This window comes from Ranitomeya imitator, chromosome 1 (genome assembly GCF_032444005.1).
Source record: "Ranitomeya imitator isolate aRanImi1 chromosome 1, aRanImi1.pri, whole genome shotgun sequence".
NCBI classification, from domain to species: domain Eukaryota; kingdom Metazoa; phylum Chordata; class Amphibia; order Anura; family Dendrobatidae; genus Ranitomeya; species Ranitomeya imitator.
The window spans coordinates 888,906,396-888,930,862 of NC_091282.1; the positions used below are offsets into that span (position 1 = coordinate 888,906,396).

The window sequence follows — 24,467 nt, forward strand, 5'->3', positions numbered from 1 at the left end:
AGGGTGCTCTCTGCCATATGATCGGCACCCCCACGACATGATTATGGGGTCTAAGGGATGCCAGGACAGCAGGCAGTGAGATGACCTCCTGGGCTGTCAGCTAAAGTGGCCTGTTGGGTCAAGTCAGGAGCGTGGTCTAGAATGTGTTCTGCCAGTGTCACATTGAGGTATAATGCATTCCAGTACCTGTACATTCCAATGCACTCTACCTGTGATCAGAGTAATAAAAGTTGAAATCCCGTAAATGGGCAAAGTATATAAAAAATAAATAAATAATGAGGATGATTGAGTCATTTTAAACTCCCCATTTGGTCTGTTATCTGGCGGTGGCCGGTCCTTTTATGCATCTTTCTAGGCATGTACAAAAGAGGTCAACTGGTTTTGTGCACTTTTGAATAGATGGAAACCACTGAACAAAGCCCAGACTGAGTTGAGTAGCGCTGCAGCCTCATTAAAGGATAAATCTGTCAGTAGAAACAACCCTTCCAAGTCATCTAAGGGTCTGTGCACACTGGATTTGGCCCTGCAGATCAGCAATTTTTCATGCAGTGTATAGTACCATGTTAACCTATGGAAAACCAAATCCGCAGTGCACATGCTGCGGAAAATTCCACGCAGAAATGCAGCGGTTTATTTTCCGCAGCATGTCAATTTTTTTGTGCGGAATCCGCAGCGTTTTACACTTATTCCATTATAGGAATCTGCAGGTGTAAAACCGCAGGTGATATCTGCACAAACTCCACAGAAAACCTGCAGGTAAAACACAGGTCATTTTACCTGCTCATTCTGCAGAATCCACACAGGAAAATCTGCAACGTGTGCACATACCCTGAATCATGCATTTTGGAGATTTAGATGGCTACCCCGATGAAAGTGCTCAGTGGAGAGCACACCATAAAGGTGAACTGATCCAATTGTGCTGTACACCAAAATGCTACAACTGACCTCAGGTCTGTCCTGTTAACCCCTTCATGACCCAGCCTATTTTGACCTTAATGACCTGGCCGTTTTTTGCAATTCTGACCAGTGTCCCTTTATGAGGTGATAACTCAGGAACGCTTCAACGGATCCTAGTGGTTCTGAGATTGTTTTTTCATGACATATTGGGCTTCATGTAAGTGGTAAATTTAGGTCGATAATTTTTGCGTTTATTTGTGGAAAAAAATGGAAATTTGGCTAAAATTTTGAAACTTTTGCAATTTTCAAATTTAAAATTTTTATTCTGTTAAACGAGAGTTATGTGACACAAAACAGTTATTAAATAACATTACCCACATGTCTACATCAGCACAATTTTGGAACCAAATTTTTTTTTGCTAGGAAGTTATAAGGGTTAAAATTTGACCAGCGATTTCTCATTTTTACAGCAAAATTTACAAAACCATTTTTTAGGGACCACCTCACATTTGAAGTCAGTTTGAGGGGTCTATATGGCTGTGACACCATTCTAAAAACTGCACCCCTCAAGGTACTCAAAACCACATTCAAGAAGTTTATTAACCCTTCAGGTGCTTCACAGCAGCAGAAGCAACATGGAAGGAAAAAATGAACATTTAACTTTTTAGTCACAAAAATGATCTTTAAGCAACAATTTTTTATTTTCCCAAGGGTAAAAAGAGAAACTGGACACCAAAAGTTATTGTACAATTTGTCCTGAGTACACCGATACCTCATATGTGGGGTGGAACCACTGTTTGGGCGCACGACAGGGCTCGGAAGGGAAGGAGCGCCATTTGACTTTTTCAATGAGAAATTGGCTCCAATCTTTAGCGGAAACCATGTCGCGTTTGGAGTCTTGTTCTGGCACCTCAGGGGCTCTACCAATGTGACATGTCACCCGCAAACCATTCCAGCAAAATCTGCATGGCAATATGGCGCTCCTTCCCTTCTGAGCTTTTCACTGTGCATAAAAACTATTTCCCCATTACAGGTAGAGTATTTGCACAACAAACTGTGAGGTCTATTTTTTCTATTAGCCATTATAAAATTAAACATTTTAGTGGTAAAAGTGTAATTATTCTTTGTTCACCACCCAATGGTCTAACATTCTGAGAGTCAAGTGGCGTCACCGAGCTCAATGCACCCCTTGATGAATTCGTTGAGGAGTAGTTAAAAAAAAAAAAAAAAAAGGGGTCACTTGTGGGGGTTTCTTCAAATGCTACATGGTGTCTGCTGTCTTCAAATAGTGCTCCTTCCCTTCAGAGCCGTGCACCCAGTTTTCCACCACATATGGGGTATCTGGGTACTCAGGAGAAGCTGCACAATAAATTGTACAATCCATTTTGTCACATTACCCGTGAAAAACTAACATTTGGGGCTAAAGCAACATTTTTGTGGTAAAAATGTACTTACTTTCAAGGCACAATATTATAAAATGTTGTGAGGCACCTGCAGATTAAAGGATCTTGACCACACATCTAGATAAATTCCTTGTGCAGAGTCGTTCTAAAATGGTGTGTGTGTGTGTGTGTGTGTGCATGTGTGCTCATGCACGCGTGTGCGTCTGTATATGTTTAATATGTACCACTTTTAAAGGCACTTTTGTGCTCCAAAAGTCAAATAGCGTACCTTCAGAGCCCTGCCGTGAAGGGAAAAAAAAACAAAAAACAAAGTGGCCCAAAGTGGAGGGGTTAAAATAATGTAAATTGTAGGGGTTCCTACAACCCTTCATGACTGCATAGCTCTGAAAAAGTATTGTATACATGTGCAGCGCTGCATGTAAATTGTGTAGTCCGGTACAATGGCCGAATACAAATAGTGATCAGTGTCGTCCCATCTACCTGGATGCAAGTGGATAATGTCGCTACATTATCCACACAGTGCTCGAAGTCTCAGCTTCACTTGTCCGTCACCAGCTACCTAGCTGTTCATGAGAGCATAGTAAGATGGCGGGCACGAGACTTCAAGTACTGTTTAGAGGACAGAGACACCATCCACTTCCATCCAGACAGAGGCAGCGTTTGAATGGACCAGGTGGTGCTGAACACAATCTGGATTAGCCCATCAGACCACAATTTAAATGCAGTGCGTGACACGAATGCAACTTTTTCACAGCTATGAGAATATAAAAAGGGGTTTTAGGAATCCTATTTATATTTTAATAAGGTGATGGGCATGGCTTTTAAGTAGTGATGAGTATACTCGTTGCTCGGGTGGTCTCTGAGTATTTGCGAGTGCTCAGAGATTTAGTTTTTGTTGACTCCGCTTCATGATTTGGGGCTGCTGGACAGATTGAATACATGTGGGGATTCCCAGGCAACCCCCACAAATATTCAGGCTGGCTAGCAGTCGTAAATCATGCAGCTGCGTCATCGACAAAAACAATCTCCGAGAACTCAGATACTCAGAGACCACCTGAGCAACGAGTATACTCGCTCATCACTACTTATAAAAAAAAAAAAAAAAAAAAGACAGGTTCACTTTGAAGAATTTGAGAATGGTCCTCTAAAGCACTTGCGCTAGTCCAGAAATAGTGAACCATTAAGGATACCTAAAACCATGGGTGCGAATTGAAATGCTGCAGATTGTTACAGAATTTCATTTTTATTTTTTTTACGAACAATATGGAGACCTAGTTGATTGAAAGAAATTGGTTTTTAGTTGATGTTTTCTACAAGAAAAAAAAAGAAAAAAAAGAAAAAAAAAAAAAAAAAAAAAAGGGAATGCACACTAATGCACAAACAAACCTGTGCTTTGAGAACCGTAAGCGCTTTGATATTTTCTTGTGTCAGGAAGAAAGCTTCTTCATCCTCACAAATAGCATCTTGTTCTAGAGAGTTTTCAGGTTGACGACCTATATCATCCAAACACTGGCGAATTTCAGTTCTGAGTGCGGAAAAGGCCTCAAGGCGCTTTCTCTATAAAGAAAAGATCACAAAGTTTGGAATCTGCAGGTTAAAGTGGTGTCTGGTTAAGAATCCCAAGTTTCAAGTGTTTGGTTATGGTATTTTCACTTTTTTTGTTACATGGACTTTGAAGCAGATGCACTCCAAAAGCTCCATCAAAGCATATTTGAAGTTGTTTTTCATATAGATTTTGATCTGCTCTTAAAAGAACGCTGAAAAGACCTTTAGAGGTAAATACTGGAGGTAGTATTTAATTCAGGCCCCTCATTAGCTACAGTCTCCAGGTGACCTGACATTTTGCTAACAATACAATGCCAAATACTTTTGGGTTTTGATGCTGTAGGGTAATGAAACAATTGCAAATTAATTTATGTACATAGCAGAATTCTCATTTATCAGATTATCAGGAGACCTTTCACACTAGGATGCTCCAAAATGCCAACCACTTAAAACCAGTGTGTCCAGGAAGCACAAACATTACAACTCCCCCTGAATTTCAGCAATAGTTAGGTTGACATCTTACCTTTTCTTCTGTCTGAACCTTGATGTGCTCCTTGAGTTCTTCTAGTTGTTGAAGACTGGGGATGCTTCCAGATGGAATGTAATATGGAGTAACACAGAGATCAGAACAAAGTTCCTGGTCTTTTTGCTGCAATATCTTTAATTCCTCCAGTCGGTCAGTCTTCTGTTTTGTGAGAACCTCTAATCTCACTCTCAAATCCCTCTCAATCTGAAGGATAGTCATATTCTCTTCCATCTGCAAGATTACAAGGACATAGTCACTCCCAGTGTTATCACATGCATCAACCCCTTTCTGCCATCAGACGGGATAGTACGTCCGATGGCGGAATCCCCGCTTTGATGTGGGCTTCGGCGGGAGTTAAGTGCCACTGTTAAACTGACAGCAGCATTTAACAAGCGCTTCTGGCCATCCAGCCGGAAATGCGTGCACCGATGACCCAAGTCACTTGATCGGGGGTCATCGGCACGTCGGCATGACAACCAGAGGTCTCCTTGAGACCTCTATGGCCGTTGATGCCAGATTGCTGTGAGCGCCACCCTGTGGTTGGCGCTCATTATAGCAATGCTGTAATTCTACTACATAATGGCAATGTGAGCATCGCCTCTATGTAGCAGAGGCAATCAAGTTGTGTCAGCTTCTAGTCTCCTATGGAGACTATTAACCCCGTCATGACCTTGGGATTTTTCGTTTTTCCATGTTCGTTTTTTGCTCCCCTTCTTCCCAGAGCCATAACTTTTTTATTTTTCCGTCAATATGGCCAAGTGAGGGCTTATTCTTTGCAAAATAAGTTGTACATTAACGACATCATTGGTTTTAGCATGTCGTGTACTAGAAAACGGGAAAAAAATTCCAAGTGCGGAGAAATTGCAAACAAAGTGCAACCCCACAGTTGTTTTTTGTTTGGCTTTTTTGCTCGGTTCACTAAATGCTAAAACTGACCAGCCATTATGATTCTCCAGGTCATTATGAGTTCATAGACACCAAACATGTCTAGGTTCTCTTTTTATCTAAGTGGTGAAGAAAAATTCCAAATTTTGCTAAACAAACAAACAAAAAAAATTGTGCCATTTTCCAATACCCATAGCGTCTCCATTTTTCATGATCTGGGGTCGGGTGAGGGCTTATTTTTTGCGCGCTGAGCTGGCGTTTTTAATTATAGCATTTTGGTGCAGAAACCTTCTTTTGATCGCCCGTTAATGCATTTTAATGCAATGTCGCGGCGACCAAAAAAACGTAATTCTGGCGTTTAGAATTTTTTTCTCGCAACGCCGTTTAGCGATCAGGTTAATCTTTTTTTTATTGATAGATCAGGCAATTCTGAATGCGGCGATACCAAATATGTGTAGGTTTGTTTTGTTTTTTAATGGATTTATTTTGAATGTGGCGAAAGGGGGGTGATTTAAACTTTTATATTTTTTTCACTTTTTTTAACTTTTGCCATGCTTCAATAGCCTCCATAGGAGGCTAGAAGCTGGCACAACGCGATCGGCTCAGCTACATAGCAGCGATCATCAGATCGCTGCTATGCAGCAGAAAACAGGATTTTTGGTTGCTTACCGTAAAATCTGTTTCTCGGAGCCTTCACTGGGGGACACAGGAACCATGGGTAGAGAAATGCAGGTGTGCTATGCGCACCGACCACAGGGTGGCGCTCACGGCAGGCCGGCATCAGTAACCAAAAAGGTCTCAAGGACCACTATGGTTACAATGCAGAAGCATCGCTGACCCCCGATCATGTGACGGGGGTCAGCGATGCGCTCATTTCCGGCAGCGCCGGTTAAATGCCGCTGTCAGAATTTGACAGCAGCATTTAAGTAGTTAATAGCGGCGGGTGAATCGCAATTTCACCCACTGCTATTGCGGGCACATGTCAGCTGTTCAAAACAGCTGACATGTCCCGGCTTTGATGCGGGCTCACCGCCGGAGCCCTGCATCAAAGCGCGGTATCGGACCTCGGACGTACTATCCCTTCCGAGGTCAGAAAGAGGTTAAAGCATGGAAAAAGATTAAAATTATGAAAAAAAAAAAAAAAAAAAAAAAAAGTTCAAATCACCCCCCCATTCAAAATAATAATAATAAAAATATATATTAAAAAAAAAAAAAATACACACATAATTTGGTATTGTCGCGTTCAGAATCGCCCGATCTATTAAAAAATAAAAAAAGAAGATTCACCTGATCGCTGACGTAGCAAGGAGAAAAAAATTAAACACGAATTACGTTTTTTGGTCGCCGCGACATTGCATTAAAATGCAATAACGGGTGATCAAAATAAAAAAACAAAAAAAAAAAAAAAAAAGTATCTGCACCAAAATGGTATCATTAAAAACGTCAGCTGGGTGCGCAAAAACATAAGCCCTCACCCAACCCCAGATCACAAAATTGGAGACGCTACAGGTATCGGAAATTTGCGCTTTTTTTTTTTTTTTTTTTTATAGCAAAGTTTGGACCTTTTTTTCACTACTAAAAAAAGAACCTAGACATGTTTGGTGTCTATGAACTTGTAATAACCTAGAGAATCATAGTGGCAGGTCAGTTTTAGCATTTAGTGAACCTAGCAAAAAAGCCAAACAAAAAACAAGTGTGGGATTGCACTTTAATTTCTTTTTTGCAATTTCACCACACTTGGAATTTTTTTTCCTGTTTTCTAGTACAAGACATGCTAAAACCAATGATGTTCAAAAGTACAACTCATCCTGCAAAAAAATAAGCCCTCACATGGCCATATTGACGGAAAAAAAAAAGTTAAGGCTCTGGGAAGGAGGGGAGCGAAAAATTAAAATGCAAAACTGAGAAAAGGATGGGGGGGGGGGGGGGAGGGGGGGGTTGGGTTTATAAACACTGACCAACACTATCTCATTAAGATATCTCCCACTAACAAGCACCATAACCTTATTTATTCATTGACAGCCAAATGAGGGCTTTTTTTTTTATTATTTTTCTTTTTTTTTGCAGAAGCAGTTTTGAATCTTGACATTTAACCATATACTGTGAAATGTCAAAAGAAAAAAAAAAAAAAAATCACAATTCTGCCATTTTTAATAGAATACCAAACTCAAGGTTTTTATCTATATACAGCTCTGTCAAAAATTAAGAGACCACCACATCAAATCCCTGTCATGGGCAGCCCAATCTCCAGACCTGAACCCCATTGAAAACCTCTGGAATGTAATCAAGAGGATGATGGATATCCACAAGCCATTAACCAAAGAAGAACTGCTTACATTTTTGCACCAGGATCAGTGTGAGAGACTGTTGGAACCATGCCAAGACGCATGAAAGCTGTGATTAACCCCTTCATGACCCAGCCTATTTTGACCTTAAAGACCTTGCCGTTTTTTGCAATTCTGACCAGTGTCCCTTTATGAGGTAATAACTCAGGAACGCTTCAACGGATCCTAGCGGTTCTGAGATTGTTTTTTCGTGACATATTGGGCTTCATGTTAGTGGTAAATTTAGGTCAATAAATTCTGCGTTTATTTGTGATAAAAACGGAAATTTGGCGAAAATTTTGAAAATTTCGCAATTTTCACATTTTGAATTTTTATTCTGTTAAACCAGAGAGATATGTGACACAAAATAGTTAATAAATAACATTTCCCACATGTTTACTTTACATCAGCACAATTTTGGAAACAAAATTTTTTTTTGCTAGGAAGTTATAAGGGTTAAAATTTGACCAGCGATTTGTCATTTTTACAACGAAATTTACAAAACCATTTTTTTTAGGGACCACCTCACATTTGAAGTCAGTTTGAGGGGTCTATATGGCTGAAAATACCCAAAAGTGACACCATTCTAAAAACTGCACCCCTCAACGTACTCAAAACCACATTCAAGAAGTTTATTAACCCTTCAGGTGCTTCACAGCAGCAGAAGCAACAAGGAAGGAAAAATGAACATTTAACTTTTTAGTCACAAAAATTATCTTTTAGCAACAATTTTTTTATTTTTCCAATGGTAAAAGGAGAAACTGAACCACGAAAGTTGTTGTCCAATTTGTCCTGAGTACGCTGATACCTCATATGTGGGAGTAAACCACTGTTTGGGCGCACGGCAGGGCTTGGAAGGGAAGGAGCGCCATTTGACTTTTTGAATCAAAAATTGGCTCCACTCTTTAGCGGACACCATGTCACGTTTGGAGAGCACCCATGTGCCTAAAAATTGGAGCTCCCCCACAAGTGACCCCATTTTGGAAACTAGACGCCCCAAGGAACTTATCTAGATGCATAGTGAGCACTTTGAACCCCCAGGTGCTTCACAAATTGATCCGTAAAAATGAAAAAGTACTTTTTTTCCACAAAAAAATTATTTTAGCCTCAATTTTTTCATTTTCACATGGGCAACAAGATAAAATGGATCCTAAAATGTGTTGGGCAATTTCTCCTGAGTACACCAATACCTCACATGTGGGGGTAAACCACTGTTTGGGCACATGGTAAGGCTCGGAAGGGAAGGAGCGCCATTTGACTTTTGAATGAAAAATTATTTCCATCGTTAGCGGACACCATGTCGCGTTTGGATAGCTCCTGTGTGCCTAAACATTGGCGCTCCCCCACAAGTGACCCCATTTTGGAAACTAGACCCCCCAAGGAACTTATTTAGATGCCTAGTGAGCACTTTAAATCCTCAGATGCTTCACAAATTGATCTGTAAAAATGAAAAAGTACTTTTTTTTCACAAAAAAATTATTTTCGCCTCAATTTTTTCATTTTCACATGGGCAGTAGGATAAAATGGATCATAAAATTTGTTGGGCAATTTCTCCCAAGTACGCCGATACCTCATATGTGGGGGTAAACCACTGTTTGGGCACTCGGCAGGGCTCGGAAGGGAAGGCGCGCCATTTGACTTTTTGAATGGAAAATTAGCTCCAATTGTTAGCGGACACCATGTCGCGTTTGGAGAGCCCCTGTGTGCCTAAACATTGGAGCTCCCCCACAAGTGACCCCATTTTGGAAACTAGACCCCCTAAGGAACTTATCTAGATGCACATTGAGCACTTTAAACCCCCAGGTGCTTCACAGAAGTTTATAACGCAGAGCCATGAAAATAAAAAATAATTTTTCTTTCCTCAAAAATGATTTTTTAGCCTGGAATTTCCTATTTTGCCAAGGATAATAGGAGAAATTGGACCCCAAATATTGTTGTCCAGTTTGTCCTGAGTACGCTTATACCCCATATGTGGGGGTAAACCACTGTTTGGGCGCACGGCAGGGCTTGGAAGGGATGGCATGCCATTTGGCTTTTTAAATGGAAAATTAGCTCCAATCATTAGCGGACACCATGTCACGTTTGGAGAGCCCCTGTGTGCCTAAACATTGGAGATCCCCCAGAAATGACCCAATTTTGGAAACTAGACCCCCAAAGGAACTAATCTAGATGTGTGGTGAGGACTTTGAACCCCCAAGTGCTTCACAGAAGTTTATAACGCAGAGCCATGAAAATAAAAAAAAAAATTATTTTCTCAAAAGTGATCTTTTAGCCTGCAATTTTTTATTTTCCCAAGGGTAACAGGAGAAATTGGACCCCAATAGTTGTTGTCCAGTTTCTCCTGAGTACGCTGATACCCCATATGTGGGGGTAAATCACTGTTTGGGCACATGCCGGGGCTCGGAAGTGAAGTAGTGACGTTTTGAAATGCAGACTTTGATGGAATGGTCTGCGGGCGTCACATTGCGTTTGCAGAGCCCCTGGTGTGCCTAAACAGTAGAAACCCCCCACAAGTGACCCCATTTTAGAAACTAGACCCCCCAAGGAACTTATCTAGATATGTGGTGAGCACTTTGAACCCCCAAGTGCTTCACAGACGTTTACAACGCAGAGCCGTGAAAATAAAAAATCATTTTTCTTTCCTCAAAAATGATGTTTCAGCAAGCATTTTTTTAGATTCACAAGGGTAACAGGAGAAATTGGACCCCAGTAATTGTTGCGCAGTTTATCCTGAGTACACTGATACCCCATATGTGGGGGTAAACCACTGTTTGGGCACACTTCAGGGCTCGGAAGTGAGGGAGCACCATTTGACTTTTTGAATACGAGATTGGCTGGAATCAATGGTGGCGCCATGTTGCGTTTGGAGACCCCTGATGTGCCTAAACAGTGGTAACCCCTCAATTCTACCTCCAACACTAACCCCCCCACACCCCTAACCCTAATCCCAACTGTAGCCATAACCCTAATCACAACCCTAACCACAACCCTAATTCCAACCCTAACCCTAAGGCTATGTGCCCACGTTGCGGATTCGTGTGAGATATTTCCGCACCATTTTTGAAAAATCCGCGGGTAAAAGGCACTGCGTTTTACCTGCGGATTTTCCGCGGATTTCCAGTGTTTTTTGTGCGGATTTCACCTGCGGATTCCTATTGAGGAACAGGTGTAAAAAGCCGCGGAGTCCGCACAAAGAATTGACATGCTGCGGAAAACACAACGCAGCGTTTCCGCGCGGTATTTTGTGCACCATGGGCACAGCGGATTTAGTTTTTCATATGTTTACATGGTACTGTAAACCTGATGGAATACTGCTGCGAATCCGCAGCGGCCAATCCGCAGCCAAATCCGCACCGTGTGAACATAGCCTAATTCTAAAGGTATGTGCACACGCTGCGGAAAACGCTGCAGATCCGCAGCAGTTTCCCATGAGTTTACAGTTCAATGTAAACCTACGGGAAACAAAAATCGCTGTACACATGCTGCGGAAAAACTGCACGGAAACGCAGCTGTTTACATTCCGCAGCATGTCACTTCTTTGTGCGGATTCCGCAGCGGTTTTACAACTGCTCAAATAGAAAATCGCAATTGTAAAACCGCAGTGAAATGCGCAGAAAAAAACGCGGTAAATCCGCCATAAATCCGCAGCGGTTTAGCACTGCGGATTTATCAAATCCGCAGCGGAAAAATCCGCAGAGGACCAGAATACGTGTGCACATACCGAAACCCTAACCCTAGCCCTAACCCTACCCCTAACCCTAGCCCTACCCCTAACCCTAACCCTAGCCCTAACCCTAGCCCTACCCCTAACCCTAGCCCTACCCCTAACCCTACCCCTAGCCCTAACCCTAGCCCTAACCCTAGCCCTAACCCTAGCCCTACCCCTAACCCTAACCCTACCCCTAACCCTAACCCTACCCCTAACCCTAACCCTATTCTAACATTAGTGGAAAAAAAAATTGTCTTTATTTTTTTATTGTCCCTACCTATGGGGGTGACAAAGGGGGGGGGGGGGGTCATGTATTATTTTTTTTCATTTTGATCACTGATATATAATCTATCTCAGTGATCAAAATGCACTTTGGAACGAATCTGCCGGCCGGCAGATTCGGCGGGCGCACTGCGCATGCGCCCGCCATTTTGGAAGTTGGTGGCGCCCAGGGAGAAGACGGACGGGACCCCGGCTGGATCGGTAAGTATGATGGGGTGGGGGGGGACCACGGGGGGGGGGGATCGGAGCACGGGGGGGATCGGAGCACGGGGGGGGAATCGGAGCGCGGCAGGCGTGGAACGGAGCACGGGGGGCGTGGAACGGAGCACGGGGGGGCTGGAACGGAGCATGGGGGGGTGGAACGGAGCACGGGGGGGTGGATCTGAATGCAGGGGGGGTGATTGGAGCACGGGGGGGTGATTGGAGCACGGGGGGAGCGGACAAGAGCACGGGGGGAGCGGAGCACTGGATGGAGGGGAGCCGGAGCAGTGTACCGGCCAGATCGGGGGGCTGGGGGGGCGATCGGTGGGGTGGGGGCACACTAGTATTTCCAGCCATGGCCGATGATATTGCAGCATCGGCCATGGCTGGATTGTAATATTTCACCCGTTATAATGGGTGAAATATTACAAATCGCTCTGATTGGCAGTTTCACTTTCAACAGCCAATCAGAGCGATCGTAGCCACGAGGGGGTGAAGCCACCCCCCCTGGGCTAAACTACCACTCCCCCTGTCCCTGCAGATCAGGTGAAATGGGAGTTAACCCTTTCACTCGATCTGCAGGGACGCGATCTTTCTGTGACACAGCATATGCGTCACAGGTCGGATTGGCACCGACTTTCATGACGCATACGCTGTGTCACAGGTCGGGAAGGGGTTAAAAATCATGGTTATTCCACAAAATATTGATTTCTGAACTCTTCCCAAGTTAAAACATTAGTATTTTTGTTTCTAAATGATTATGAACTTGTTTTATTTGCATTATTTGAGGTCTGAAAGCACTGGGTTATTTTTTTTTGTTGTTGTTTTTTTTTACATTTTGACCATTTGTTAGAGAAAAAAAAATATATATAAAATTTATTGATTGGAAATTTGGAGACATGTCAGAAGTTTATAGAATAAAAACAATTTACGCAAAAATCTATTCTATAACGGTAGGAGCGTCACTCTGTCTGAAGCCTTAGACTGTGCAAGTGCGACGCGCCTGCGCAGTCTGGACCCCACAGAGTTACGCAGCCCAGGACATCGCAGTATGCCTACCCGGCAGCCCAGGAGGTTAGAGGGAGCAGCACATGACAGGATGGGGGCGCAGTATGGGAGCAGCATATAACAGGATGGAGACTATATACTAATATAAATGCTCGTCACCCGGGCGTAGAACGGGTTTAATAGCTAGTATACTTATAAAGAGAAAAATCAGACACACTGAACATTTTGCAGTGGTCTTTTAATTTTTGCCAGAGCTGTATTAGAGAGTTAAACAGGAAAAAAATAAATATATGTAGAACTTGCTTGTCACTATTTTCTGATAACCTTAACCTTTTCACCATTCTATCCATTGTGCAAAATCCCTCATACAGCTTCAAGCTTTTTGAGTTATACTTTTGTATATGCCATAGAATTACATAAAGGTTACATAAAGGAATGTCACAGATTTTTTTCTTCTTCACCAAGATTGAGACCCGCTCTTTTTCCCCCTAATGTTTGTTGCATCTGCAGCAGTCACCTGACAGAAAATATTGATATGGGCGATTATAGTGGGCATGTTCACCGAGGGGGGAGAAACAGCTGTGCTGCCATTCCTCATCTATTATAATGCTGGGATCTCAAATTAACTGCCTCTAATAACTTGAAAAAAAGTGTCATTTTACTCTGCAATCTTGCCCCTTGATGAAAATAAGCCCCCACCCTTGCCCCCCAACCTGCACAAAGGGCTAATCTGCAGAGTTAAGAGAATTTGATATGTAATTAAGTATTTAATTTTTTTATCGTGAACTCCATTAGTAGATAAGATTCTGGCATCTACACTAGAGAACAACGCCATAAAAAAATATTTCTTATGGAGGTTAAAAAGGCCAGTAAGTTTTTCAATTTCGCAAAAGTGGTGCCGAAAGGACTGCAGTTAAGTAAACACAGATAGTACTCGCCCTCCCAAGTTCTAGTGCTGGCAACGGTCTTTGTATTGGCTGCAGCAGGAACGTCAAAACTACAGAGGGCATCACCGATGCAGCCAATCACTGAGCTTAGCAGCTCATGCGGTCTACATGAGCAGAGCTGCACAGCTGATTAGCTGCAGCAGTGATGCTCAGTGTAGTTGTGACTTTACTGCTGCAGCCAACACACAAAGATCGGAGCACCCACCGAGAGCCAGCACTGGACCCAGGCCGGGAAGGGCAACTAATGTATTTGTGGTTTTCCAACTATGCAATCATCTGGGCATCACTTTTAGAATGTGGAAAACCCCTTCCTGACCAGGAGTCTTTCCAGTTTTTTGGGGCTTTTGTCCTTTTCCTTTCCTTCTTTTAAGAGGCAACTTTATTTTTGTGTCAACACGTGTATGAGGGCTTGTTCTTTTGTTGCGGGACGAGTTGCATTTATGAATGACAGCGTTTATTTTATCATGTGATTTACTGAATAGTGTGAAAAAAAATTCCAAGTGTGGCAAAAATGCTAAAGAAATACAAATTCCAATATTATTTACTATTACTATACTGTTTTAATATTGTCGGGCCGAGCTGGGCAGATTCCCTCAACACCTAACAGTTCTAAAGAGGGCGCTGTCATTCCGGGCTCACCTGCATAGGAGCAATCCAAGCTCCCATCACCATAAAGCCCTGATACATGTAGGTGAAAGAAAAACCAGAACCCTCAGAACAGCCCAGCCAAACCCAACCGGACCAGAACACCAATCACAACAACGTGACAAGCCGGAATCAGGAAGATGACAGACGAAGGCCAGGAGAGGTACGTCAGTGACTGGAAGAAGGATATCATCAGCTCACAGAAACTGATCATGTACCGGAGTCTACAGAGAGACTACAGACTGGCCCCATATCTGGAGAAACTCCCGGACCCCAGAGACCGCCAGATCCTGAGCCGATATAGACTCAGCGCCCACAGTCTGGCCATCGAATGTGGCCGACACAGGCAGAACTACAAGCCCAGGGAGGAAAGACTGTGTCAACACTGTGATCAGGAGGCCATAGAGGACGAAACCCACTTCCTGCTACACTGCTCCAAATACTCAGCAGTGAGGGACACTCACTTCAGGAGACTCTCACATCTCTTCCCGGACTTCATCAACATGAAGGAGGAAGAGAAAACATATATCCTGCTGGGAGAAGAAGAGAGAGCGGTGGAGATAGCAGCGCGGTATGTGAGCGAATGTCAGACTGCAAGAAAGAGAACTATGATGCCATGGACTATAGCCCCCACCCTGGATCTGCCCCCATTCACCTTCCCTATGCCATGGACTATAGCCCCCACAATGGATCTGCCCCCATCCACCTCCCCTATGCCATGGACTATAGCCCCTACCCTGGATCTGCCCCCATCCACCTTCCCTACAGCTCCTACCCAACATCCCCACAGTCCCTATCCCTATTGCCTTTATACACTTGCTTTGGCAAAACTGATGTGTATTTGGTCCTGCCAATAAAGCTTCTTTGAATCTTGCATAGGATATGGTTTGTAGGAAGTACACTGAAGACAAGTCTACAATTGTATAACCAGTCTCACTTTTCTGTAGTACGTTTTTGATCCCCAATTGTTTGCCATTTCAGTGTCCTCCATCTCTTTTGGCCTTTTTTTTTTTTAAATCTTTAGTATATATTCATTTAGCACAGTGACCCACTTTGTTTTTGGTTCTCAACCTACACACAGATGTTCAATTCCGTTTGCTGCTTTAAGTAGTACCTTTCTTTTCTTAAATATATATATATATATATATATATATATATATATATATATATATATATATATATATATATATATATATATATATAAATAATCTATCTCTGATCGCTTGTAGTTTATACAGCAAATACCCTAGCATTCCCGACTATGGCAAAAATCACGGTCTCCTATGAACACAAGCAATAGGCAGTCTTTAATAGGAGCATCATGGCAGGAGTGTTCAGCAGACTGCTTGCAACCCATTGGCACTCCACAATTGCATTGCAGGACACCAATGCGTAGTTCCAACAGCACTTCACCGGAAAAGTGCACTAAAAATGCTGTTGTCAGAGGCATTTAACAGGCATTGACAAAGCTACACTGCCAACTCTTGGAGGCAGAAGGATGGCTGAATAATAGAGCCATCTGCAGACTCAGCTCTTGAGCATACATCAAAGGCATGGAACCAACATTGGATTTAACAGTACATCCAGTGTCCATAAGGGGTTAATGTTAGATCAGACAGAGTCCAACTCAGTACCCCAGTCAGTCACCTGTTTGAAAGGGTTACATTGCTCCAGTGAGCATCACATTCCCTTGCCTGGCCCAGCCCTGAGCTTTCAGACGCATTTTACATTTTTCGCTTTATCCCATTCGAATGAATTGAATCAAACTAATATGTGACACAGCCAATACTAAAAGTACTGAGCTGGATGTGGAACTTGTTGGATTGCCAGCACCTCTGGAAATAGACGATTGGGGGGGGCAGAACAGACAAGATCACATTTTTTTTTTCATTAATCCCTTAATGACCTCCAATATATCGCTTAACTGACCTGACATGTAAGAGTATAGCCTCCCCATACGGGTGACGATCCAGCAGCTGTCAGGTGTACACTATAGCCGATAACTTGCTGCATCAGCCACGATCAGTGTGTGCACCGTCCAAATCTGTTTAACCCCTTAGATGCTGCTGTCAATAGTGACTACATTATTATAAATGGTTAACGGAGTGTGGGGGCTTCCTCTTTATCCCAATTGGTGCCCTCAGATCATGATTCTGTGATCCTGATGTTTGCCATGGCAATTCACGACCACATAGCGGCCTTAGAGTCTGATGGCTGTAGTAACCTGTTCAGAAGTTAGAGGCATTTAGGTGGTAACAATACACATTTTCATTGCCATCATGCCACTTTGCATTAATTCCTGAAAAGCACCTGAAGGGTTAATAGACTACCTGACAGCAGTTTTCAATATGTGAGGGGGTGCGGTTTTAAAAATGGCATGACTTTTGGGGGTTCCCAATATATGGGACCCATAAAGTCACTTCAAACATGGATAAGCCCCTAAAATAATACGTTTTGTAAATTTCCATGAAAAAAAAAAAAGAAAATTGATGCCACATTTTTAAATCTCCTAAAAAGCGAACAAAATAATATGACATTTTACAAATGGTGCTGATGTAAAGCAGACATGTGGGAAATGTTATTTATTCATGCTTTTCTGTGGTATGACTATCTGATTTAAGGGACAATCATTCAAAGTTTGAAAATTGCCAATTTAACGTTTTTCTCAAATTTCTGATATTTTTTTTATAAATAAGCACAAAACATATCGACCTAAATTTACCATTATCATAAAGTATAATGTGTCACGAAAAAACATTCTCAAAACCACTGGGTTATTGCCACATAAATTGACACTGGTCAGATTTTTAAAAAATTTGGCTCCGTCACTAAGAGGTTAATATTCTTAAGACAACGTGAAAATAAATTAAATTCCAAAGTTAAGTTAGTCTACGTTCATATTAGCGTTCCGCTAATGTGCGTAGCTGTTGCGTCGGCGACGCGCCCCTATGTTTAACATGGGGGACGCGTGCGTTTTTTTTGTTGCGTTTTCCGACACGTGCGTCGTTTTCGACGCTAGCGTCGGACGCAAGAAAATGCAACAAGTTGCATTTTTCGTGCGTCCGATTTTCGTCAAAAAACGACGCACGCGTCTCGCAAAACGCAGCGTTTTTGCGTGCGTTTTTTGTGCGTCGTGCGTTGCGTCGCCGACGCACCGGCGCGCAACGCTAATGTGAACGTGGCCTTAGAAAGTCAACACTGCTCACCTTGTACTCCTCCACAGATAAATCGTGGCAGAGAGCTTTCAACTCTTTTCTACAAAACTGAATACTTGTTTCAATCCGGTCTTTCATTTCTCTTTCTTCATTTATCATTCGGTTAAACAATTTCTACAAAAAAGAAAATATTATGGTTTAAGAAAGCACATGAGAGAATATAAGGGAAGGAGGAAAATAATCTTTATCCAGAAGATTAAAAGGGGTTACTGGTAGTTAGATAATCAATATCACAAGTGTGGGGAGGTGGGCAGGGGGCAACCCTTTCACCACTTAGGTAGAGATGCCAACTGCCTCTTCAGTATTTACCAAGCATAACTCTTTAGCAGCAGCTCCAGTGAATGGATCAGTTGTATTACTAGGCACAGTCACTAGTACTATTGTAGGTGCTGGTAATCTAAAGGTTCTAAGGGCTCTTGCAAATGACCATATCTTCGGTCCACATGCAATCTGATAAAACATCAGATCGTACACGACAGAAAATAAATAAATAAATAAATGCAGCGTGCACGATTTGCATCCATAAAGCAGTTAGCACTCGGTCTTGCAAGTCAATGAGTACATTCCAAAGACCTACTGATAGAGAATTTAGATTGTGGGCCCCATTGGAGACAGTGACGATAATGTGGGGAAAAACTGTAAAGCGCTGCAGAATGTTAGCGCTATATAAGATTATTATAAAGTATATCAGATTGCACTCAAAAGACATCCAAGTGCAATCAGACTTTCACAGACTAACAGAATAAAGAATATGGAGAAGTGTTTATTTGCAGGATGAGCAGTAATTTTTATTTGCGCTATGTTGGTGTACATTGACATTTCTATTACGATTTGACAGTGTCCAACAGTAAGACATTTACCTCAATGTGTCTTTTCACTTCTTCAATCCTCTGCAGACGCATCTCTTCTTTGATACCTAGCCCATCCCAAATGTCCATAAGACTCGCTAGGGCTTGGTTTGTGCTCGAGATAACCGAGGAAGCCAAGATCTCACTAGATTGGGGAGGAAAAGTAACATTTTACAATCAAAACCTGTATATATCCAATAGAATAAAGGTGTTTCAGCAAAAAAGTGTCACATGTATACATAGTCCAAGTATAAACACTGTAGAGAATAAAAATGCTAAGCGATCTTCCATCACACAATGCCATCATTTCTTTGTGTCTTTTAAATACATGTTTGCCAGTTGGCTGTCGTTTTATACCCAGTTTAAGACCAACCCGGCCTCAGAGGATCACGACACTATCTATGATCGCTCATTCAGTGCACAAAGGCTGACCGGTTCTGTTTACACAGGACTAGAAGCTCTCGAGAAAAATGATAAATTGTACAAACCAAAAGATCATTTCACATCAGGCGACCCGATCATTTACACTGCGCGATAATGGAACGAGCATTCCTAGGAACACTTATTCAAGATAATATTGCAGTGCAAATGCATCTTTAGGCTATGTGCCCACGTTGCAGAAATGCTGTGGAAATGTCAGCATTTCCGCAACTCCCTGCCATGGGTAAAAAACATGCGGAATTGGCATGCGTTTTCCCGCAAAACGCGGGAATTTTGCAAGCGTTTTTAGATTGCAGAATGCTTGCGCTTTTACAAGCAATTTGAAGCATTGCTTGGAAAAGTGATTGACAGGTCGGTCACACTTATAAAGCAATCAACCGACAGCACTCCGATGATCAAGGTGCAAGCTCTAAAGTCCATGGATCCAACTGGACCAATACTCACAAATACTGAAGAAAGAGCAGCATCCATTCCAGGTGAAAAACGTTACAAAATCTTTATTCTGCCATCACATCATACAACGTTTCGGCCAAGTACTTGACAAAGGCCATGATTCGCCAAAACATTGTATGATGTGATGGCAGAATAAAGATTTTGTAACGTTTTTCACCTGGAACGGATGCTGCTCTTTCTTCAGTATTTATAGGTCGGTCACACTCGTCATGCATAGTGCTTGACAAGTGTGACCAACTTTTACTATTAATGCTGCCTATGCAGCATCAATAGAAAAGATAGAAAGTTAAAAATAATTTAAAAAAAAAATTAAAAAATGGTTATTCTCCCCTTCCGAGGGCCCTCCTCCTCAGTAGCGCTCCTGGTATGTTCCGTTCCCAGGGATGCTTTGCGTGAAGGACATTTGTGATGTCATGGTCACATGACCGCGATATCATCCCAGGTGATTTGCGCAATGCATCCCTGGGAACAGAAGCCACCGCGTGCACCGCTGAGAGGCGGGATGACTCCAGGGGCCATCAGAAGGTAAGTATATCCCTATTTTTAATTTTTTTTTTTACCGAACTATGGTTCCCAAGGGCCTGGAGGAGAGTCTCCTCTCCTCCAGACCCGGGTACCATCCGCACATGAAGTGCTCACTTTACGCATGGTGGGCATAGCCACATGCGTAAAGTGAGCGTTCAATGCAATCCTAAGGCGGCGGAATCACCGCGATTCCGCAGAAATAATGAACATGCTGCGGATTTTACTGCTATGCAATTTCGCAGAGGGAAAATCTGAAGCATGGGCACAGCAACTGCAGAATCCAACAGAATTGCATGGGAAAGCAGTTTGTATGCCTTTCGGCTGCAGCAAAAAACGCGTCGGAAATGCATAAAAAAAAAAAAAACTACGTGGGCACACTGCCTAAAAGACCACTCCAGCATTTTTTTTTTAATATAGCCCTCTGTTAACAGAGTGTGAATTCTAATGCATACCTGTCACTGTCTCCCTGCTGTTTCTCACGCCACTCCAGTCCTTTTTCTGCATAGCATGACAATTATGACCTGCCGGCTCACACAGCATTTCTGCCAGGACTGGAGAACACTCAATGTCAGACTCAGAGCAAGGATCTTATAGATAGGGGAGTATTGATTGCAGTCGCAGAGTGTGTGACTTCGACTGGGCCCATGGAGCTAGGTGGCCTGTTAAAACACGCATGTCCTCCAATGTACATTCCAATGTGTTGTGATGCAGAGCAGATGACAGTGAAAGACAAGTACTTTCATGTTCACACTACACACATTACCTACCATTTGTTAGAGCACTCAAATCTTTTATCCTCTTAATATACTGCAATCATATTACACAACACCGTACTTACAATTTCTCATTTTGCCTTTCTACTCAGCTACTGTATTATTTGGATAATAAAATGCACTCCCTCTCCGCCCAAATTTTTGGGGAAAATAGGGATGCGTCATAATTTGAGTGTAGCTTACCCGGTGGAAGCGTGCGGGAGTGGGGTCCCAGGAGGCAGGGTCTCTGTTGCAGGAAGCAGGGTCTCTGTTGCAGGAAGCTGGCGGTGTCAGGAGTGGGCGTTTGGCAGAGCGAGGCTGCAGCAGGCCCCGAGCTTTCAGAAAATGTTGGGTTTCCCTGCACTTCCCATCCTTTTCACTGTGGTGGACTCAGGGTAAATGGCCGCTGGAGGCAGTGTATGCACAGATTGAAATCCTGTCTCCTGCTGCCAATGTCTCCATGTTCACCACAGTGAAAAGGATGGGAAGTGCAGAGACTCAACATTTTCTGCAAGCCCAGGGCCGGCTGCAGCCTCGCACCACACCTGCCGCCAGCTTCGTGCAGCTGCAACCCTGCCTCTTGGGAGCCCGCTTCACCACCCCGGTAAGCTACCCTACAAAGTGGCAAGACATCACCATTTTATTAAAACATTTCTTTCCTATTTTCATCCCCAAATTTTGGGGTGCATCTTATGGTCCGATGCGTCTTATAATCTTGCTCTATGTAGAAACAGGAAGTCTGCATTTATCATTCCCCTCTTGAACTCCTGACCCAGATGCTGCCTCCTCCCACCTGCCAGGGACTTTTGCAGTGAATTGACTCTTACAGGGGGGAAAATTGAGCTCTTGTTTCTACATAGAGTAGATTGTGAGCCCTCGCAGGCAGGGTCCTCTCTCCTCCTCTACTAGTCGTGACCTGTGTTGTTTAACCCCTTAATGACCGCCAATACGTCTTTTAACTGACCTGAGATATAAGAGAATAGCCTCCCCATACAGATGACAATCCAGCATCTGTCAGTTCTACACTATAGCTGACAACTTGCTGTACCAGCCACGATCAGTATTTGCACCATCTAAATCTGTTTAACCCCTTAGATGCTGCTGTCAATAGTGACTACATCATTATAAATGGTTAACAGAGTGTGGGGGCTTCTTCTTTGTCCCAATTGGTGCCCTCAGATCATGATTGTGTGGTCCTGATGTTTGCCATGGCAATTCATGACCAAATAGTGGCCTTAGAGTCTGACGGCTGTAGTAATCTGTTTAGAAGTTAGAGACATTTAGGTGGTAAAAATACACATTTTCATTTCTGTCATACCACTTTGCATTAATTCCTGTAAAGCACCTGAAGGGTTAATAAACTACCTGACCGCAGTTTTTGATATGTCAGGGGGTGCTGTTTTTAAAATGGTATCACGTTTGGGGGTTTCCCAATATATGGGACCCCTAAAGTCACTTCAAACATGGATAAGTCCCTAAAAAAATAAATTTTGTAAATTTCTTTGAAAAAATTAAAAATTGCTGCTACATTTTTAAACCTCCTAAACTGCTAACAAAATAAAATAATATTTTACAAATGGTCCTGATGTAAAGCAGACATGTGGGAAATGTTATGTATTAATGGTTTGCTGTGGTATGACCATCTGGATTAAAGGGATAATCATTCAAATTTAGAAAATTGCTAATTTTTTAACATTTTTCTCAAATTCTTGATATTTTTTATAAATAAACACAAAAAATGTTGAACAAAATTTACCATTATCATAAAGTATAATGTGTCACGAAAAAACAATCTCAAAATCACTGGGATTTGTTGAAGCGTTGCAGAGTTGTTACCACATAAAGTGACACTGGTCAGATTTCAAAAATTTGGCTCGGTCACTAAGGGGTTAAGATTACTGTATACTTGTTTTTATTATGTAAACCCCTACTCCCATGTAAAGCGCCATGGAATAAATGGCAGTATAATAATGAATAATTATAATAAGTTCAGAAAGATTCAGCTAGTCAGTTTTTAATCATTCGATTGTAGACCTAATGGAAAAGAATTAGCTAGGTTGAAAATTATATATCCCCAGATATGGATTACTGCGTGGGACAGAACGACGGACAGGTATGGTATATTGCTGGTTTTATATTTTACTTTTATTACAGGAGGTTGAGGGCATTGCTTGGATTAGGCGATGCAGTAAGTATGGTTTAACCCCTTCATGACCCAGCCTATTTTGACCTTAAAGACCTTGCCGTTTTTTGCAATTCTGAACAGTGTCCCTTTATGAGGTAATAACTCAGGAACGCTTCAACGGATCCTAGCGGTTCTGAGATTGTTTTTTCGTGACATATTGGGCTTCATGTTAGTGGTAAATTTAGGTCAATAAATTCTGCGTTTATTTGTGATAACGTAAATTTGGCGAAAATTTCGCAATTTTCACATTTTGAATTTTTATTCTGTTAAACCAGAGAGATATGTGACACAAAATAGTTAATAAATAACATTTCCCACATGTTTACTTTACATCAGCACAATTTTGGAAACAAAATTTTTTTTTGTTAGGAAGTTATAAGGGTTAAAATTTGACCAGCGATTTGTCATTTTTACAACGAAATTTACAAAACCATTTTTTTTAGGGACCACCTCACATTTGAAGTCAGTTTGAGGGGTCTATATGGCTGAAAATACCCAAAAGTGACACCATTCTAAAAACTGCACCCCTCAAGGTACTCAAAACCACATTCAAGAAGTTTATTAACCCTTCAGGTGCTTCACAGCAGCAGAAGCAACATGGAAGGAAAAAATGAACATTTAACTTTTTTAGTCACAAAAATTATCTTTTAGCAACAATTTTTTTATTTTCCCAATGGTAAAAGGAGAAACTGAACCACGAAAGTTGTTGTCCAATTTGTCCCGAGTACGCTGATACCTCATATGTGGGGGTAAACCACTGTTTGGGCGCACGGCAGGGCTTAGAAGGGAAGGAGCGCCATTTGACTTTTTGAATCAAAAATTGGCTGCACTCTTTAGCGGACACCATGTCACGTTTGGAGAGCCCCCGTGTGCCTAAAAATTGGAGCTCCCCCACAAGTGACCCCATTTTGGAAACTAGACGCCCCAAGGAACTTATCTAGATGCATCGTGAGCACTTTGAACCCCCAGGTGCTTCACAAATTGATCCGTAAAAATGAAAAAGTACTTTTTTTTCACAAAAAAATTCTTTTAGCCTCAATTTTTTAATTTTCACATGGGCAACAGGATAAAATGGATCCTAAAATGTATTGCGCAATTTCTCCTGAGTACGCCGATACCTCATATGTGGGGGTAAACCACTGTTTGGGCACACGGCAGGGCTCGGAAGGGAAGGCGCGCCATTTGACTTTTTGAATGGAAAATTAGGTCCAATTGTTAGCGGACACCATGTCGCGTTTGGAGAGCCCCTGTGTGCCTATGCATTGGAGCTCCCCCACAAGTGACCCCATTTTGGAAACTAGACCCCCCAAGGAACTTATCTAGATGCATATTGAGCACTTTAAACCCCCAGGTGCTTCACAGAAGTTTATAACGCAGAGCCATGAAAATAAAAAATAATTTTTCTTTCCTCAAAAATGATTTTTTAGCCTGGAATTTCCTATTTTGCCAAGGATCATAGGAGAAATTGGACCCCAAATATTGTTGTCCAGTTTGTCCTGAGTACGCTGATACCCCATATGTGGGGGTAAACCACTGTTTGGGCGCACGGCAGGGCTCGGAAGGGATGGCACGCCATTTGGCTTTTTAAATGGAAAATTAGCTCCAATCATTAGCGGACACCATGTCACGTTTGGAGAGCCCCTGTGTGCCTAAACATTGGAGATCCCCCAGAAATG

At 42.4% G+C, this 24,467-nt stretch overlaps 1 protein-coding gene across 3 annotated transcripts in view; it reads right to left on the reverse strand.

The window, feature by feature from the left end:
• The window catches only part of LOC138652940 (protein regulator of cytokinesis 1-like), a 124,752-nt gene that overhangs the window by 55,833 nt on the left and 44,452 nt on the right, over nucleotides 1-24,467 (reverse strand). For 2 of the 3 annotated variants that reach the window (XM_069743166.1, XM_069743163.1), the window contains exons 2-5: nucleotides 18,448-18,580; nucleotides 17,579-17,701; nucleotides 4,369-4,602; nucleotides 3,687-3,857 (exon numbers count right to left, since the gene is read on the reverse strand). In XM_069743166.1, the coding sequence (XP_069599267.1) occupies nucleotides 3,687-3,857; nucleotides 4,369-4,602; nucleotides 17,579-17,701; nucleotides 18,448-18,580 (661 nt within the window). Of the gene's footprint in view, nucleotides 1-3,686; nucleotides 3,858-4,368; nucleotides 4,603-17,578; nucleotides 17,702-18,447; nucleotides 18,581-20,306; nucleotides 20,444-24,467 lie in introns of those variants that run through there. The other variant, XM_069743164.1, reaches the window with a different exon arrangement.